This window comes from Centruroides sculpturatus, unplaced genomic scaffold, assembly GCF_000671375.1.
Source record: "Centruroides sculpturatus isolate CEXI.00-Female unplaced genomic scaffold, Cexi_2.0 scaffold43, whole genome shotgun sequence".
NCBI classification, from domain to species: domain Eukaryota; kingdom Metazoa; phylum Arthropoda; class Arachnida; order Scorpiones; family Buthidae; genus Centruroides; species Centruroides sculpturatus.
In genome coordinates, this window is record NW_019384334.1 from 245,727 (window position 1) to 266,941 (window position 21,215).

At 30.2% G+C, this 21,215-nt stretch overlaps 1 protein-coding gene across 1 annotated transcript in view; it reads right to left on the bottom strand.

The window, feature by feature from the left end:
* Positions 1-6,787: 6,787 nt before the first annotated feature.
* LOC111631422 (E3 ubiquitin-protein ligase SMURF2-like) overlaps positions 6,788-21,215 on the bottom strand; it is a 58,368-nt gene continuing 43,940 nt past the window's right edge. The window contains exons 12-17 of the mRNA XM_023375659.1: positions 19,490-19,668; positions 19,277-19,414; positions 13,482-13,602; positions 11,021-11,222; positions 7,633-7,717; positions 6,788-7,549 (exon numbers count right to left, since the gene is read on the bottom strand). Coding sequence (XP_023231427.1) covers positions 7,450-7,549; positions 7,633-7,717; positions 11,021-11,222; positions 13,482-13,602; positions 19,277-19,414; positions 19,490-19,668 — 825 coding nt within the window. The 3' untranslated portion in view covers positions 6,788-7,449. The remainder of the gene's footprint in view (positions 7,550-7,632; positions 7,718-11,020; positions 11,223-13,481; positions 13,603-19,276; positions 19,415-19,489; positions 19,669-21,215) is intronic.

Here is a 21,215-nt window from a genome sequence, read left to right on the forward strand (position 1 = left end):
CACTCACTGAAACTCATCTGCAATTCTGCCATGTTGGTTGTTCAAGCCGACGCACAGTGGGTCGTGAGACGATTCTAGCAGTACTTAAGTACTGTATATAGAGGCTGGTGCAATTCATTTTTATAATAAAAATTTTTTACTTAGATATCGTAGCAACTAAAAATTTACATATCGCAGTCACATTCGGAGTTTGACTTCGATTTTTCTTGTGCTATTGTCACGCTCGGTGCTTTTAGCAATTTTAAAACGTTAGCGGTTAACGGAGTTTTTTTTATACCAAATAATCTAAGGTTTGTAATGAGAGGATCCGAAGAAATTAAAAGTTTATGTAAAATATCTATATTAGTGTTTATTCTATAAGTTTCTCGGGAATAACTCTCACGAAATTTTTAAAATTCTTTGTGTCTAGCTTCTTGCACTTCTTCGGACAATTGTCCTATTGAACGAATAATGAATTTTTGATCCGCCTATTAAAATTTTGTGAAAAGTGACTGGCATGGGATACCAAAGATAAAGCGTCACGTATAACTCCACTGTTTCCTTCGTGTAGATTTCGAATTTGCTTGTGTCGATTTCGTAGCCGGATGTCAATGCTTGTAATATTACCGAAAGTCGTTCTATTAGGTTCTTGTTAACGCCAGTTGTCTCTGCAGTAAGAGTGGTATTCGAAGAAAATCTTGCCAAATTACCATCGTTGGTGTTTTTACCACATTGCTTGGGAGTATCAGAAGTAAACCAGTTTCGGTTCTAAATCTATCAATAATATTTTTCTTTTTTTTTCTTTCTTGTTGATGTTACCGCTAAAGCTCGGAAACTCGTTAATCTGCAGATTAACTAGCGTGATCCGTTAAAGTTGCTAAAATTGTTCTACTACCGAGTGCCTAGTAGGTAATTTGCAAATTACCTAAGTAATGTGCAGATTATCTAGGTAATTTGCAAATTACCTACTAGGCACTCAGTAAAATGAAAATAAGATCTTTGCTGAAACAACAGCAACGTTTCTGTAGGCTTAAATTAACATATTGTTCTTTATTTAATTTTCGATATCTAAAGAATCAAGTTAATACAATCAAACAATCGACAAATTAGTTGATAGAATCAATCATCAACCAATTAAAAAACATACAAAAAATCAAACGATTTAAAATATTAATACAATTAGGGAAATTATTATATAGATAACCACCTATGGAATTTCGGGACTTTGAGTATCTATCTGAACTGAGGGGACCGAGACGACTTCAACGATACCCTACTTTTGGACCGGAGACGAAAAATAATAAAGTTATCATACTTTTTCTGGTGATCGCATGATATAATTGTGCAGTTAATGTTACCTATGGTGAGTAAAATGGCGGCTCGTCTCTGATTCCAGCAAAGAGAAGAAAGGAAACAGTGGGGACGCACGTTCTGTCCTAACCTAACCTATTCTAATAAATTACCATAATTATTACCAACCAAATTATTAGAATAGGTTAGGTTAGGTTTGAACGTGCGTCCCCACTGTTTCCTTTCTTCTCTTTGCTGGAATCAGAGACGAGCCGCCATTTTACTCACCATAGGTAACATTATCCAATTGTGCTTACTTATTAGTGCAGTCTAAAGATTGGTGACACTTTGAATTTCATAGCAATTGGTTTTTGCGACAAGCACACCTATTTGTGGTACATTTATTGTAACAAAGATCTTATTTTTCACTTTACCGAGTGCCCAGTAGGCAATGTGCGGATTACCTAGATACTCTGCACATTATCTAGGTAATTTGAGAAATAGAACAATTTTCACAACTTTAACGGATCACCCTAGTTAATCTGCAGATTAACGAGTTTCGAGCTTTAGCGGTAACATTGATACTGACTCTTTCTCTTCGGTCTGGCGCACATGCCATTTTTTAATATTCATTCGATATGCTATGCGAAGAATGGATTCTATGAATCATATGTGACAATGTTGAGTCGATAGACAAAATGAAAAAGTTTCTTCATTACATTGCCTCATTTTAATATTAAATAGATCGTTCATTTCTCTTTTAGGACGTCCTATTATCTGTTTTTGTGGTGTTTCACAGCTTGCACTAGTTTGTGGCAAATCGACATTTTCGATAATTACCATAAACGATTTTTTGTTGAAAAATGTTTGCTATTTCGATTACGTTTCTTCCATCTTTGATTTAGACCAGTGTTTTTCAATCTTCTTGAATACGCGACTCCTTTACAAGTTAAAATAATTCTGGAGACCCCCAAACGGCCATATTAAAACTATGTCAGTGATTTTAAAAACTACCGGTACTTATTTTTCTTTCTGTTGAGATTTAAATATCGATCAAAAAACTAATTGTACTGTGAAATAAACAGGTACAGCCTTCTCACTGAAATTGTAGTTTTTTTTATTTTACATTCGATATGAATAAATAAATAAGAGAAAAAGTATAATAAAGTGAGAAAAAGTTAAATTAGTTAGAATCAAAACATATTATTTGATTAATTATTAGAAAAAAAAAGAAGAATCAGGTGATGTGTATATGTATAATGCAGCTGTTATCTTCTCTATCTTACACGATGACTAATATCATTTGAGCTTAATAATAATTCAAATTGCGTAAGTTTTTTTCAAACGTATATTAGTTATTTATCACTTATAAATATGATAAAGTTTCTTCTTCGTGATTAATGAGCTTTAATACGAGTATTATAATAAACTTTATAATAAAAAATATTAAAAAAAAAGTAGAAGTGGCCGGCAAGGTAGTCTCACACTAACTTTCGGTTGTCGATATTTGACCTCTGAATATGTTTTATTGCCCTTTCGTGATTGGAACTCGTAAACAGGTGTTAGATTACCTTTAACTTTAGAAAGAGCAAAGTACAAGGACGAATAGAGTTCGATTATTCTCTGATTTTATCAAATTATAATTCAAATATATAATATTTAATTATGTATTTTAATTGTTTTAAATTTATGTATGTGCATATTTTATACGGTCCAATTGTCGGTGTAACGAGAGAAGAATGTCTTAACTGTTTTTTTTTTATTATTTTTCCTCCCTTTCCTCTCTCTCTCTAATAGAATTTTAAATATAATGGTGATAAACGAGATTCTTGGAATTTTTTTTAAGTGCCGATAAGAAAACAGTTCTAAAATATTCACTGATCAAAAAAACAACGGTCATACGTATTTAATTATAATCTTAAATTCCTTTGTTGACGAAGAGAATTTAATCATGCAGCACGTTATATATATATATACAAATGATATATTAAAAGATCGAATTAATTTTAAGATTTGTATTACGTGATCGATGCTTGTTTAATCGTTGTAGAAAACAAATCACTCACGTCACGAATGAAAAATTTTATTTCATTGCCTATCAAGTAATTGTTGCATCACGTTTTATTTAAATCCTCTTCCAACTTTTTTTTTTTTAATCTATTGTTTTAAGTTACCGTTAAAGAATTAAAGACAATTTATTTTAATGGCATCGTTTCTTTTATTGTTTTCCAAAACGATTCGTCTTTCTAGCTTGAATCTATTAATTTATTACAATCTAATCAATAGGAAAAGTTACTTTTTTTTTTTTTTCTTTTCTTTCCTAAAATTTGTATCCTGGATGATGATGATGATGATGCTACTCCTTCTTATCATTATTCGTTGTTTTGATCGGCTTTCTAGGAAGCTTAACTTGATCAATTTTTATAAGAGATAAAGATAATACCAGCTGCTAATAGGACTAGCGGTAGGATTTCGATTGTTTCTTCTTTTACAGATCCTCCTTCCAATAGATTTTGTTTATATCCACCGAAATATAGTAATCAACTAAGTAAACGTCGTTAAATATATCACCTAGTACTACGTTTTTATGTAATTCGCAAATATATATATAACGGTATTTGCTTTAAAACTTAATTTAGAACTATAATTTTAAAATATTAGATTTTATCATAAACAAAATAAGTAGGAAAATCTCTGTAGAATTAATAACAAAGCACCGTATGAAGGACATTTGTAAACACTTCTTAAAAATCAACTGTCGTAGCATGAATATTTATTTATTTCCTTCTTTTTTTTTCTTCTAGAAATTCACGAATAAAAAAAAATCTACAAAGTCGTTCTCTTCAGTAGATACAATATCTCATTTAAAATTCTAAGCTAGGAAGATTGTCTTTATTTTATTTACAGTCGAACCCCCTTACAACACTGTTGATTATTCCGTTTTATATGAATTCCATATTGTACGAGTCACTTAGATTTTACAAATACGTGTACCGGGCTTTGAACGGCTCACGTATTTGTAAAATCTAAGTGACTCGTTCAACATGGAATTCATATAAAACTGAATAATCAACAGTGTTATAGGGGGGGTCGACTTGTATTTATACTCCAAATGAAAGTACTAATAAACAATATATTTTATAAGAATTTCACAATAGTGATATACGAGTATATAAATAATATAAACAAACGTATACATCAAAATTGTGAAATTTATATAGGTCATATCTTTCGAAACGAATTTCGTGATAAACAAAAAATAATATATATATATATTATTTACTTAAATCTATTAACAGAATTAATGTTATTATTATTAATATCCTGACAACTACAGGTGCACTTGAGTGTATATTTATGTCTAACATTTTTCAATGTTTTTTCTATTATTCTTGACCATTCGTAAAATGTAATTGACTGTAGTTTGATATAATTTAAAGCTTATTAACATAAATATATAATAGATATATTGTTTGGTATAAATTTGAAACTTGTCTATCTCGATTTTCAAGAATGGAGAGGGGGGTATTTTTTCCTTTTTTTTTTTGTANTTTTTTGTTAAATACAGCATTAAAAGTTGATTTTTTAAATATATTATAGTGATGGATAAAAAAATTATAAATTAAATATGCGTGGACAGATTCAAATTAAAAAAAGTTATTTCTTTTACCAAGATTACTAAAATTGAAGTTCATAATTAAAAATTAAATTATAGTGGTAGAAAATAATATAAAAGTATTTATATTATTTATACTTGTACTGTACAATTTCAATACTATTTTGTGCAATAATTCGACTCAGACTTAACGGCTATTTTGATATTATTGATGACAAAAGTTTAAAATTATTGATTCCCTTATCTGTCCAATATTTTTGTTTGACAGAGTTGAATTGTTTGGACCACGTGTCGTGAAAAATTTTGTCAAGGTCCTCGTGAGAATGTGACACGTGTGAAACAGGACCACCGAGTCATGACATTTGCACGTGCAACTATCTGTATGTTGTTGATGTCGACGGACATACACCACGTATGTTATGATTGGGTAAATCAAATTAGCAAACAGTGACACTAGTGAGACTTTATTAAACTAATTTTTTGCATTTTTTTTCGTGAAGGCATGAAATATTATTTTGTACCATAAATGGTACTGAAATATTATAATGTACTCAAAATGTACTAAAAATCTAAGTGTACTTTCAATATGCTCGAAAGGGCAAAATATACCCGAAAAGTACAAATGTATTAGGAATGGCAACTCTGGCGAAACAACTACTGTTTCGAAACAAGTCCGAACACGACACTAACGTTTTGATTCCAACCAAATATAAAGCTGGTGCTTTTCTTTTGTTGCTTAGCAAAGCCACGGTACATATTTTAAAAATTATCGATAGCAATTGACTCACTGGATTGTTTTTTATTAATACACTAGCTTACCCGTCGCGCATTGCTGCGATCTCAGAAGAAACGAAATTCAAGCAAACTCGTTATAATAAAATTCAATTTACATTTTATCATTTTTATTGAAACTTATTATTATTATTACTCATTTTCATCGGGAAAACATTTCAAAGTGTCGTTTCAATTCTATTTATTTATTGGAGTGCTTGTGGATACACGATATTTTTTGTTTTTCCGTCTGGTGCGTACACGAATAAATCAGGTGGTTTTCCGACGCGTGAGCTGGCCACATACAGTTGTACTTGTGAGAAGTACGGATTCTCCAAATCTAGCCCACACACTTGCAGCGATTGTCAGAAGTGCGATATTCCCCATTTTTATATATATATATTTTTAATCCTTTATAATTTTAATTATATAATTGCTCCTTCCTCTCTTCCTTGGCATGTTGTGAAATTTCTGATAGTTGGATAATAAACCGTTTTATTGTAATTTGTCTTTTTAAATTATTTTGAGTCGATATTAAAATTTGGAAAAGGGGGATCCCTAGATCCGTAAAATAGGCAAATTTCCTCCTACAACTTCGGTTGTTGTTCGGGATACAGTTAAGGTTTTAACAAAGTTCGAGCGAATACGTAATTAGCAAAAAAAATTGAAATAAAGTGATTAAACAAAAATTATTACAAATATCGTAAATAACAGTTCACAAATGCATATATAGAGATATTTTTTTGTGGGGGGAAATGGTTACAGATTACAGAATGAATGCTACTGATTCCATATTATCTGATATGAATGCTTACAGATTCATATCAGATAATGTGGAACCTCAGTTAATTGAGATTCTATTGTATTTAATGATAAGATACTGTTATACTAGTTTGTATTTTAAAAATCACAAAAAGTTAATATAACTTAGTTTTATTATTGCAAAATTATTTTGGAACATATACAAAAAATATATGTATATATTGTATATAATATAATTGAAATGTAGCTCTTCAAGATTTTATCATCAGTTACTTATTAAATTTATAGGCAGTTATTTTAAAATACACAATTTTAAGAGAAGGTTTTCTTCAACATAATAAATAATTCAGTCAATAATAAAAATTATTTATATATAAAGTTTAATTATTATTATTATCATCATCATCATCATAATTATTATTATTATTATTAAACACTTCAGTGATAAATAAACATTTTTAAAATGTTTGCATTAATGTACAATTGAATTCTTTAAAGTTTCAGCAATACATTAAAAAAAATGCATTATTTCAACAACAGAGTTTTGCATAGTACAATCAAATAAATTTTTTCATCATCAGAAAAATAAAATAAAATTTATAGATCTACAGTCATTTAGCACAGAAATATAAACTGCAGCTACCAAAAGATTTCCTTTTCTCACTTTTGGTACTGGAGTGTTGACTATCTCCCAATACTTTCTTTGGAATGTCCATTAATATAAAACATGTTGGATAATATAAAATAATTTTACTTACCTTCTCAAAGATATATATCACTGTTTTAAAACTACTCTTTTGAGCAAATCTTAAGAGTCTGTAGCAACTGTTATTTGATATATACTGATTTTTTTTATTGTTTTCTCAGATGCACTTTTTAAATCTATTAAAATTTTCCTTATATTTCATTATACAATGAAATAAATTACCAAGAAGTGCATGATGTTATAATCAATCTGAGAAAAACAATAACATTAAGGCAATGTTCTGGCCTCCAAATTCCATTTCATTTTTACAAATTTGTTCAATTTGTCATTCCACAGCAAAACCACACGTTTCTTCAATGGCTTGAGTAAGCTTCTCAAATAGTTTTTCAAATGATTCATAAGCTGGGATATCAATTCGATTAAAACTGTAAAAAAAAAATGAGAGAGCTAAGTAACACAACTATTATTAATCTGAAACTGTTTAAAATTTCAAAATAACTTTATATACCAAGTATGGGCTTTAGGTAAATTGTCAGTACTAGCGTCTACCAAATGGATTGTAAATAAGCGAGGTCCAGCAGCACCAGTTGAACCTAAAATATTAATATTTAAATTAATATAACAACAAGATTTTCATAAAATTTTTGATATTAGTACTGACAAAAGGAAATGTTGATTCAATAATTAAACTGAAACACAAAAACAAAGCTTACATAGAATACAATTTCAGTTATGCCAAATATTTAGAACCTCAAATAATTTAAATGCAATTAAAAAACTTTCTTCCTAAACATACATTCTAATTTTTTATTAATGTATTGGAATATAAATTTTAGGAGCTTTTACTAATAAATGAACATTATATCATTTATTAAATTAAATGTACATTTTTATGTAATTAATATTAATTTCATTATTCAAATTGTAAACCTAAACATTTAAATTTTTATGCTTCAAAATGTTTGTCAGAATGTTTAATTTGAATATATTTTCAAAAACAGTAGTAGGAGCAAAAGCCCATTAAGCCTAATAAAAAACTGTTTTGACTTTGAGATGTGATTTTTACTAACAACTATGGATACAACTAAAAATGATCTCTCAAATGTTTCCATCACGTAACATTTTAATACAAAGCTTTACAAAGTTTTGTCAAAAATTCATAAAAGCATATTATATACTTCATATTTAATTGCATTTAATATGCAGTATATAATATAAATTAAAACACTTATACATATATACATAATACATATGTATACAGTAATACCCCGAACTTACGCGATAGGTGGGACCGAGTGATAACTGCGTAAGTCGGGGTATAATTTCGCAATTTGTGTAAACTCCAAGTCGAATGTATGTAAGCTAATAAATGTACTCGTTAATCTTACCTCGTCTTTTGATTCGTTCACGATTACAAGAAATCACCACATAGAGTCTCTCAAGTCTCCGTAGATATAACAAACACAGAAATAAATAACACAAAATAAATTGTAGCTATTTGTCAATTCTGCACTACACGTCCTAACATGTAAGCTGAACAATAGTGTGAGGGGGAGTGAGTAATCAAAAGTTGCATGGCGCTCAAACAAAAGACGAATCGACGAGATTTGAAAATCGCGTAACTCCGGTTTCGCGTAAGTTGAAGTATTACTGTATATGTATAACAGTGTTTTAATTTATTTTAATATGGAAAAATTATCAATTTCAGTTTATTATTAATATATATGGGTACAAAAATACAACATAATATTTTACAAAAAAGCACTCAAAGCTAATAAGCCACTAATTAGCTTTTGTGCTTATCAGTTCTGATTTTCACACTGACAGTCCCTAGTATCTTCTTTCCATCTCCTTAATGTCCTGATGGGATCTTTTGCCCTGTTCTTCACTTACAGCCCCTAGATTTTCAGGAAAGTAATCAAAGTGCAAGTTCAGAAAGTATACCTTGAGGCTCATATTGCAGCCCAGTTTATGGTACTTAATTAACAAGTTCTCTACTATTTCTTTATAATTGGGATTTTTATTGTTTCCTAGAAACTTTGAAACCATTACCTTAAATACAATCCAGGCACCCTGTTCTTTGTTGTTCATTGCAGAAAAAAAGTTCTGTGTCTGATATTAATTTCCTTATATCAGGTCCTGTATGCATTCTTTCAGTTTTGTTTCAGATAAGGCTGGAAACTTTTTGCATAAATACAAAAAGCAGTCTCTATCCTTTGGTAAAGCCTGTATGTACTATTTCATTTATCCCAGCTTAATCTGCAGAGGTGGCAGCAGCACTTTCTCTGGATTCACCAAGCTACTCCTCACAATATTCTTTATTCCAGGTTGTAATTATTTTTAAGGTGGCCATTGCTTAAGAACCCAATGCAAATTCTAGCTCTACTATCCCATTCACAGAGAAAAACATGGAAACTTGGTATAATCTAACTGTTGACGTAATAACATGCACAGTACTTTCAAATATCCACAGATAAGTCACTAATGCATATCATAATTAACTTTTTTTAGAGGTTTTCAAGTTTTTGTATGTTTCCTTCAGATGCACAGAATGTGCTACAGGTACTGATGCATATTTATTGTCATTGTACAGAAGCACACCTTTGAGACTTCTTTTAGATGAGTTTATGAATAATCTCCAGGCTTCTGCATTATACTCTATTCCAAATTTATACATTAAGCTGCCTATATCTCTGTAATAAACCAGCAAACCACATTTTGCAAAATATTTGATATACTCCTTTTCTCTTTTCTTTTCATGTACCAGGAGAACACGGTGTTAAAGTCCAATGAGTTTTTATATTTTAATCGGGATCCTAGTAACTCAGTTGCATCTTTTGGGAGACCAAGATCTCTTACCAAATCATTTAGCTTGTTCTGAGTGAAAGGGTGCAGCTCATCATTTGAAGGTAAATCATCAGGGGAAAATTCTTCATCCTTTTTTTACAATCTCATCTTCTGAATCAGTTACAACTGGGTCAAGGCATTCTGGTGGAACAGGTATATACATCAGGTCCATGTGGTATAGGTCTTATTGCTGATTGAAGATTAGGGTAAAAAATCTGTTACAAGAAACAAATTTAACTTGTTATTGTATTCTTTTGTTAGTCTATTTTATTTGTGTATGTTCTTCAAACTTGACCTCTTGGAACTATAAAAACTCAGACTTTGTCTTTGCTCTTGAACAATCTCTCCATTTTCAAGTTCAAGGTGTGTTTGGCCTGTTGGTCCTCATTTGTACAATACTACAAGGTCCTTTCTTCAGAACAATTTTTTGTATGAAATGTTTTGTATTGTGTAAACCCAAACTTCATTATAAGTTTTTAGAGAGTAAATGTGTGATTTTTGTGTTCTAGCTGTTTGTTGTATCAAATTGTAAAGTGTAATGTTGCTCTCATGTCACATTATGTTTCTAGAAAAGTGATGAAAACTGGAGAAACCTCATAAAATATGTAGTATATAAAGCAGTCAAAGTATATGGGACACAGTCAAATGCATTTATATCTGTCATATATAGAGTTTTGTATTGTTATATATCTATCAAAAATAGCAGAATTTATAAATAAGTATTCCTTTCCTCCCATGTGGTTTCTAGGCAGCTTTATCTGTTGTTTTTTTGAAAATATTGAGTTGATTCATTATGTTGATATAGCTCAGTTCTAATGCAGGTTAAAGTATGAAATTATTGCACATTCAAGAAAATTAGACCTCTATACAAATATTCAATTATAAAATTTTAAGAAACAAATAATGCTATTTATAATAGTATTATTTTTCCTTCTTACTAAACATAATACATATGAATTGATTTAAAAGATTTATATAATTGTAAATCCAAAAAAATTGCAAAAATTGTTATTAAAATATTAAATTAATATAAGAAAGATGTATGAAACCTTGTAATGCTTTAAATCCTTGTAGAGGTACACGTGAACTACCAGTTACAAACTGAAGTAATCTAGCTCGTCTTTCTTCATTATAAGAATCCACACACTGCCAAAACCATTTCACTATATTGGTGTCAGGAGTACAATGCTTTAACCGTGTATGCAGTTTCCAATCTTCTAAATCAATCTTTCCCAGACCACCAATTACAAGCTGGAAGAAATTTTCAATGAAAACAATATTTCAATATGAATATATAATTAGAGATACTTAATGAATGGTAAACTTATAATAGAATTTTAGAATTTTAAGATTCAAATAATTTATAATTTAAAATTACAAGTATGTAAACTAAAAATATTAGTTTCAAAATTTCAAACACCTGAACTCAGAAACCATTATAAGTTTACAATTGATGAAAAAAGTCCATAGACAATGATGTGCCATTATGTAATTTTACAAATTTGACTATTATGTAAATTTTATATGGGCAGTTCCGATAGAAGTTGACTACAAGGAGGACAAAGCCAATTCAGCAGTGGCCTACAAATTAAGGTCTGTTGTAAGACATGTACTTCATTGTGTATGCAACTTTTTCATCAATTATGAGTGTTTTAATGATTTTTTAAAATATTTCTTTTCTTTTTGAAATTATCAAATAGCAAAGTCATTTACAAACAAGAAGAATTAATCTAACTTAGGAAACATAATTTACATCTACAGTATTTGAATATAAAACAATAGGCCTTTACAAAGTATTATAGGGGGAACTAATTTTAAATACATATAAACTTGGTTCATTAAATAATCTTTCAATTACTGAAAATTAGAAGAGAAAGAATTAAAAGATACATTGCAGAATTGAAACAACACATAAGGGCGACTGGGCATAGTTGTCACAGTGCAAATATCGCCTATATAATCAAAACTGAATGTTCACGTCATCCAGGAGTAGGTTCATTTACCCACTCGTCTATGTCATTACAAAATTTGAATAATATCCATTGCATTGTTTTCCGTAAATTAGCGGTTAAAAGATTTACAGCAAGTTGTGTAAACTTTGATGCATCATGTCTTGTGCCATTTGAAAATTTGCAATTAGTAAAAGGTGAGTAACAACTGTATTTCCTATTAGATGGGTCCATAATGTATATATGCATTACAAGCAATTGAATTTTCTATTTTGAAATTAGAAACTATGAGTCAATTTGTTAAGGAAGTTCATTTGGGGCAAATTGTCACTAAGACTGATGACTCATCAGAAGAGAAAGAAAAGACCTTCTGTTTGGTTTGTGGTGAGGGTTTGGTCTCACGAGCTATGTACAGATGTAAATCCATATTATGTTTGTCACAACTGTGACTCTGAAGATAATATGTAAAGATTCAAGTTACTTGTCTTTATCAGAATAAATAATAGTAAATTACTAATCTATTTCCTTTATAGAATTGGCACGAGTAAATGTCATATTACACATAATTTAACATAACCAAAATAAACTCAGGAAATGCGAGAACTTAGACTACATATGCCCTGTGACAATATACCCCTTACGCTGTCTTATGCTGTGACAACATACCCAGTCTAGGGGTATGTTGTCACAGCATATATGTAATCTAAGTTCTCACATTGTACGAGTTTATTTTGGTTATGTTAAATTATGCATAATATGACATTTACTCGTGCCAATTCTATAATCAAAATAAATTACTAATTTACTATTATTTATTTTGAGAAAGACAAGTAATTNACATACAAGTACAGTACAGTATTTTCTGAGGAAACACTTGTACTTATTTTTTTTAACCCCATTCCCGATAACCCGGCATTTTCACAAACTCGGCCATCCTTCGGTCCACATTAGGCCGAGTTTTTGAGGTTCTACTGTAATAGAATACTATCATGTGTTAGATTGTACTCAATTTAAGGCAGATTTTGCTTTTTCTGATAGAAAAATTCTATTTTGTTTAAATTAGAAAAAAGGTTTATGAAATGGCTTTGAAGAGGAAATATAATGAGTTGACTACTTCAGATAAGTTAAATGTGATTTGTCTGACTGACGGTTTTTCCAAAATAGCTTAAATTACAAATAACTCGTAATATTAATGCATTTGTAACCAAACAAATGAAAAATTTTACAAGATAATGTCACAAAAAAATTTGATTTGAAAAAGTTCAATAATTCAAAGTCATATTTTTCTGGTCCATTAGTTTCAAAATAATAAAGTTTACTGTATATTGATTTCTATATTTTCTTGGATATTTAAATATAATTTCATTATAAAAAACTTTAAAACATTAGAATCTTCATATATTAAAAATGCTAAGTATTTTTTCAACCAAAAAAAAAAAATTTATACACTTAATTTTATTGAGTTAACTGATTCAGAAATCTAAATGTTATGCACTACACTTAATATAAAACTTTTAATTAATATCTAGAATCAAAATAAAAATTTTCAATTAAGACATACTTCTAGTTCCTTTTCATCAAAAGCTTTAAGAAGATGTTGTGGAATCAACTCATTAAATCCTTTTTGTAAGGCAAGAAATTGCTGTTCAATACCTCTCATAAATCTGTAGTTTACATACAATCTAAAACAAAGTTTATCAGTAAATTATTGTAGCTTTCCATATAATATAAGTAAATATTAAAAAAAANAAAAAAAAAAAAAAAAAACAAATCTAAACCCCATAAAGTCACAGGCATAGCCAACATCTTTCAAAGGTTTACAAACAAATGGTTAGAACAAATCGACGTAGCATCTCCTATAGACAGATCTCAGGTGTATATAAAATTCCATTGCTACACATAGATACCAGGTTCGATCAAAATCTTGACTACAAAGATTTGACTAATAGATCATTAACAACCAGAATAAGACAGCCTGTATATGGCATCTCAAAAATGAATAACAACAAGCATATATAAATGTAAATAACAAAGTTGCTATATATAATAAAACAACTAAACAAAAAATGATATATATACATTATATACTTGTTACAGAAATACAGCTGAACTCAATTATGAGCAAAACACCATAACAATGTTAATTTACAAGTATTTCCATATATTTTCTCATGGTTATAATGAGCAAATTTTCAGTAGCTATGCAAACACAAACTTTCTTAAATGTTAAATAATAAGAAATGCAATATCAAATTCGTGAAAGGGTTACTTATTTTTATGACCACTGAATAATTAGTTTTATGACCTGCATAAATTACAAGCCTATTTATCACTTAACTTTCTTTTTGGAGACTACCCTCTTCTTTCTTGACTAGTTTCCACCCCTACTGTGAAATTTATCTAATCATCACCTCAATTATAAAATTACCATATACTCTAGCTAGAAACAAGCCCTTCTATAAGAAATATCTCTCTTGGTTCACAAAAAGTAGAAATTATTCATAAGTTAGAATGTGATGTTAAAAACGTCAAAGTGCGTAGAAAGTTTTCTTTGTCATTTTTGACAGTATTGACATTATGAAAAAATAAAACAAACATAAATTTTAAGTTTTGTAGATTAAAAAGACTAAATGAAATTGGGTATATTATTAATTAATATTATCTTTAATTATAAAATAATAAATTGTTTAATACTAATTATATCAGAGTTTATATAACTATTAATAAAAATACAGTATAGTATAATTACATATTTTCTTTTTGAATCAACTTATTTAGAATTAAAAATTACAAGATACAATTCACTAATTATCAGTGGTGTAGCTACAAATTTTACCACCTATGGGGTAAAATTTGCTATGTGTTTGCACCCAAAGAAGCCACCCATTTGTCTCCTAGTCTCCTAATGCTCATTATTATTGAGTTTGACTGTATTTTAAATTTAATTATATAACATAACAATCTAAAAACTACATCTCCATACAAACAATTTTAGAAAACTTAACATAGACAACTTGCATTAATATGAATTGCTAGGGTAATAGTTGTTAGTTAGCTTTAATGAAAATTCATATATTAACAATTTTCAGGTTAAGGTTGTATAATTTAGGGCAACTGAAATCTCTAAATTATAATATTTTGAATTAATTTACTAAATAAAGTTAAATAAAACAAGCAATTATTTATTGTGACATTGTCACAATATCAGACTGAAATTTTTAATCATATTTAATTTAAAATATATGCTCTCTACCTCAAATTAGCAGTGTCTTGGCCCCTGTGTATCATACTTTTCCTGTTAGATGACTGGCATGACTATTCTATCTAATACCTTTCGGAAAAAATTTTTGAATTGAAATAACATGACTTCCTGTCCCTAAGGTTTCCATAACTGGTCTCATTTTTCATTTATCTAATGCTGTTCTTGAGATTAAAGAAAGTCCACTGTCATCCATTCAGATGAATGGATGACAGTGGGAATTTATAGATCTACAATTTTTTCAACTTGCAGCCCAATTAAATTTATTTACAAAAACAAATTATTTTAAATTATTTTCAATCACACAAAACGAAGAAGAGATATGATATTTGCCATTTAAGTATAGAGCAGTACAGTAATACCCCGACTTACACGAATCCGGAGTTACGCGATTTTCAAATCTCGTCGATTCGTCTTTTGTTTGAGCGCCACGCAACTCTTAATTACTCATTTCCCCCCACACTATTGTTCGGCTTACATGTTCGGACGTGTTCGACATATAGCTACAATTTATTTTGTGTTATTTGTATGTATTTATATGCAAAATTATACCCCGACTTACGCGAATTTGACTTATGCGATTATCGCTCGGTCCCACCTATCGCGTAAGTTCGGGGTATTACTGTATATCAGAGTGATTAAACAAAACAGTAATTTTTATATGTTGATTGTTTGAAATGATAATCATTAATATAAGTAATGAAATAATACCAATAATATCTAGCAATTTACTAAATAATAACAAAAACAAATGCTTTTGACAATTTTAAATTGTCATCATTGGATTAAAATAGCAGTTGGACATGTATATGAAAATTCAAATGTCACTTTAAACAAAAGGAATAATTATTTCATTGGTAGAAAATGAAGATGTCAAAAATGACACAACCAAATATTTTTTTTAAAAATAAGACTTAAAATTGTAGGTGTAGTTTAAAGATGGACCTCCATACTTTACAGAATGTCTCAGCATCTCAAAAATTTCTAGTTTCTCCAGGTGTTTCAGATTGGTCCAGTTCCTAATTGGGTGTATTAGACTTGCTTGATTGAGAAATACCTGTTCATCACTTTTGGTTGCAAATGTTGCTAATGCTGTGGTCAACAGGCCCTTTTGGATAGAATAACTCAATGCTTCTAGATATGCATGCTAAGAGATAGAGTCTTTGCTTCAATACACACCTGTTTCTTGTTGTTTATAATGGGGATGGAATACACCCCAAATAAATTTTGCAGGTCTGTTAACAGAGTCTTTGGAATTTTGTAATAAAGAGAATATAGTTGGGTTTCTCTTGTAGGAAAACTAAACTATATCACACACACAGCAAAACATAGGTACAGTAGAGTCCTGTACAACGCGGGGGATTCGTTACGCATTATAGGAAATTGCGTTATCAAAACCTGCATTATCACAGGATTTATGTAAGTTTAAATCTTGGCCTATAAGTTGAAAAAAAAACGTATATCTCTGATCGACAAAATTCAAAAATGTTGCTTGCTTTATTTGCGCATTGTACAGGACTCTGTATCCTTCAAGCCTTGCACATTAAAAAAGAAAAAAAAAAAAAAAACAAATCTAAACCCCATAAAGTCACAGGCATAGCCAACATCTTTCAAAGGTTTACAAACAAATGGTTAGAACAAATCGACGTAGCATCTCCTATAGACAGATCTCAGGTGTATATAAAATTCCATTGCTACACATAGATACCAGGTTCGATCAAAATCTTGACTACAAAGATTTGACTAATAGATCATTAACAACCAGAATAAGACAGCCTGTATATGGCATCTCAAAAATGAATAACAACACTGCTCTGGCCCAATTTAGTAAATTGGGCCAGAGCAGTGTTGTTATTCAAAAAAATTCTAGTTTATCTTCTATTGTATTATGGAAAGTTTTGTGTATATTTAATAAATTTTTTATTATGTCATATTTTGTTGTCATGTACAGTACATCATATTTATGTTTTGAATTTGAATATTGTCACATAACTCATAGAATAATCTATTTTTTAAAAAAAGCTGCTTGAATAATATTTGATTTTAGAACAGTATATTAACTTGAAGATGATCTCTAAAAGTGATTGAAAGCATTAGTGTGAGAGTCCAGGATTGACAAAAAGAGATTTTTCGAGTGAAAATTTAATTTTTGAATTTTAAAATTCCTCTAATTTTTCCCATGATTGTTAAAATTGTAAAGGATATGATTTTATTCTTCTGTGGAGTCACTTCCCTTTCAAGATGATACATTGAATGTGTCACCAGGAACTTGACAACAAGAAATTGTTATTGGACATAGGCAGTGCAACATTGCCAAAAAAAATGCAAGGGAAAAAGGAGGTAGGACCCCAACAAAAGGCAATGACTGATGACAACAACAGTTCATCCATCTGCCAACGAGGGGACAATTCATTCGTCCAAGAATCCGCCACCATCAAAAGTTCGTCGTAGTCAGAGTCACCGCAACAATTGGATACCTTAGTGACCTTTCTCCATCCTACATGAACTCCATCAAGCCTTAGAGTCGCCTCAGATCCTTTATCAGGTATCTATGAACCTTATATGTAAACTCTCTCTCTCCAACTTCGAACTCACGAACTAGTTAACATCGAGGACAAAGCTGATACATGATATTAGTCTTGCTTGTATAAATTTAGGTAGTTACAGTAAATAAATGGAAATTTGTTGTTGTTTGATTTGTGTTTGATGCACTTCCTCAACCCTTGCCATCTTTCAAGTTGGAACTAAGTACCTACAACGCAACCACTCATGAAAAACCGAAACTATCACCAACAAGGCTTCTGTGTCTGCCTAAAAGACACAGTGGTGTCAGTCCTAACAAACTAGTCATTGCAAATGTGATGTCAACCCTTCAGTCCCATGGTGTCGAAGCATAGGGAGTGCTTCGCATTGTCACATTAGTTTGGTTGATTTTTACATTAAATCTAGCTGCTGAAACCAATACAGGTGTCTGTGAATATTCATATCCTTTTTCAACTTCTGAGATGATTTTAATATATGAGTGAGTTACATTAACAGTAGCATGTATGTAGCAAGCACTAACACTTTTTTTCTTGGTGCCAAAAGAGTAAAAAAGGAACCAAATTTAGTGCATAGTAGCCAAACCTGGTATAACTGTAAGCACTCCCTGATATGCAAACTAGCATGTGTTTGCACAGGACCGCATCCATTTAAAGGGGTGGGGTTAACCCCTATTTTCTGAGTACAGTAGAATGGTCCACTAAAACCAGATGTTTGAATTTTGCTCTACAATTGGAGATTGAACCCATCTTTGCTTGCTAAGAGAAGAAAATCTATACTACTCAAAACAGAACATTTATTACAGTACCACTTTTTATTGTTTATGTGAAAAGTGTAAAGAGCACCATTATTAGAGACAGGGATAATTCTTGGGGTTGTGAAGGTAATTTAAAGTTCACTTTAACAAATTCAAGTAAAACTTTTGTTCACTTTATCACATGAAAATTAATGCTGTGACAATAGTGTTTTGCAGGGCAATGGAAAAATTTGCTTTATCAGTGTTTGTTTTAAGATGAGTAAACTGTACTAATTTAGCACCAAAGCCAATTACTTTCTGAATAATAGAAGTTGGTTTTTGTATATACATTGTACTATAGAAATCTGTAATATGTAATTTTAACAAGTTATAAAATATATAGATTTTTATATATTTATATATAAATATTTTAAATATATTATATATGGATATAATATATTTTTCAGGATAGTATATAATAATTATCCTGAAAAAATTGATTTTAAAAAGACTATAATTTATGAAAACATATATATTCTTTAAAAACTTCTTACAATAAATATGATCAATTATAAACCTGACAAATTATTAAATATGATAAAATTCTACTTCAATATCATCAAACAAGACTTAACTAACTTTAATGATTGCATAAATAAACATCCTATAAAAAAGATTTAATTCAAATAACCAAAAGCACTTTAATTATTACTATAAATAAAGAATAAATATTTATTAATTATTCTAATTCAGGCATCAAAATAATTATTATAAAATTCTATACTTTAAGCAAATAATTTTGAATGCTATTTAATTTTACCTAACATATTCTCTTTTATTTTCTTCTGTCACAGGAATCTCTCTTCCATTTGGCTTTAATTCATGCACTTGTAACTGACCAAATGCATCATGTTCAACTGAGAAATTAGTATCAAATACTGAAGTAATATCGTTTTCACTAAACAAATAAGAAATTATTTTTAATAATTATTTGTAATAAATTAAAATATATTATTCCATTAATACAACATACAGCATCCACTGCAAACTTCTATGTAATTCAGGATCAACAGCTTCTATATCATCCAAGGTAATAGGTTTATTTAACAACATTTTATAAAATGGAAGTGTAAAGCCTCCATCAATGTAATGTCCATGAAATACAGCAATTCCTATTACTCTTCCAACAAAATGAAAGTAAGACAAATGTTCCTGTAATTAGAATTTACATAAAGTTACAATGAATTACATCAAATAAGAAGAATTAAATTTAATCAATTGAAATAGATATACAAGGTTTCCACTTAAACATCTATCCAGGAACAAAAGAGATCTTTCCAGCACTGGTTAGATTAGATTATGGACTGCACACAAATACACTGGTTATTGTGTCACTATGATGCATCCATTTAGCTGCTATCTGCAATAAGTACAACATACAAAAGATGCAACACAGTGATTCAGTGATGCAACATGATGTTAAAGTTACAGCTTAGACCACAACTCCTTCAGCACATTTTATGGACTGATGAAGTACTTTTTTCTCTTTCAAAGCAGTGTATAACTATCACATTGGGCACTAATGGGCAGAGCATGGCACTATGCAGGCAATACCAAATGAGTTTTATCCTAAATGTCTAATATGGATTTTGGGTGAGCAGCTTCTAGGTCCCATATTCATTGATGGATTCCTGAATAGTAACCAATATCTGAACATCCTAAACATGGCAGTAGACAAATGGCTTGATGGTTTTCCATTGGCACACTATAGCAGATTTTTACACTTCTTCCAGCAGTTATTTTCTTAATAATAATAATAATAAACTTCATCAACTCCTATAAGTCACACACTCATACACTAAGGACATACAAATGGAGTTTGGCTTAGACAAATGCAAAACAGTTCACATAGAAAAAGGAATCCTGAAGAAAGAAGATTTTGGACTTGGAAATGGGAATGTTATTGAATCCATGGAAGAGGGCGAGTTCTACAAGTATTTAGGTTTCCAACAGGCCAAACTAACAGAACATACACAAATAAAGCAAAGATTAATTAAAGAATACCAAAGTAGGTTAAACGCTATACTTAGAACACAGTTAAATGCAAAACACACAGTTAAAGCAATAAACACATATGTCATCCCAGTACTCACATACTCTTTTGGAGTTATACATTGGACTCACACAGATCTCGAGCAACTCCAAAGGAAAACAAGAACAACACTTACTAAGCATAAACAACATCATCCTAAATCCGCCACAGAAAGATTAACCCTTCCACGTAAAGAAGGCGGACGTGGCCTGATTGACATAGTTAACCTTCACTACAAACAAATACAGTCACTGCGAGAGTTTTTCTACAAGAAACAAGAAACATCACAGTTACATAAAGCAGTAACTCTAGCAGACTCAAATAACACACCATTAAACTTACACTCACAACATACAGACATGACACAACATATAAAAAGCATAGACAACATTAAGCAATCATGGGCTCAAAAGGCTCTCCATGGCAGGCATCCTTACGACCTGGCCCAGGATTTTGTTGACAAAACTGCGTCAAACAGCTGGTTAGATCGGGGATGCCTCTTTGGGGAGACGGAAGGATTCATGATTGCCATACAGGATCAGGTCATAAATACTAAAAACTACAGAAAACACATACTCAAAGATACAACACTCACAAATGACACATGCAGAAAATGTCACATCATGCCAGAAACTATACAACACATCACTTCTGGTTGCAAGCTCTT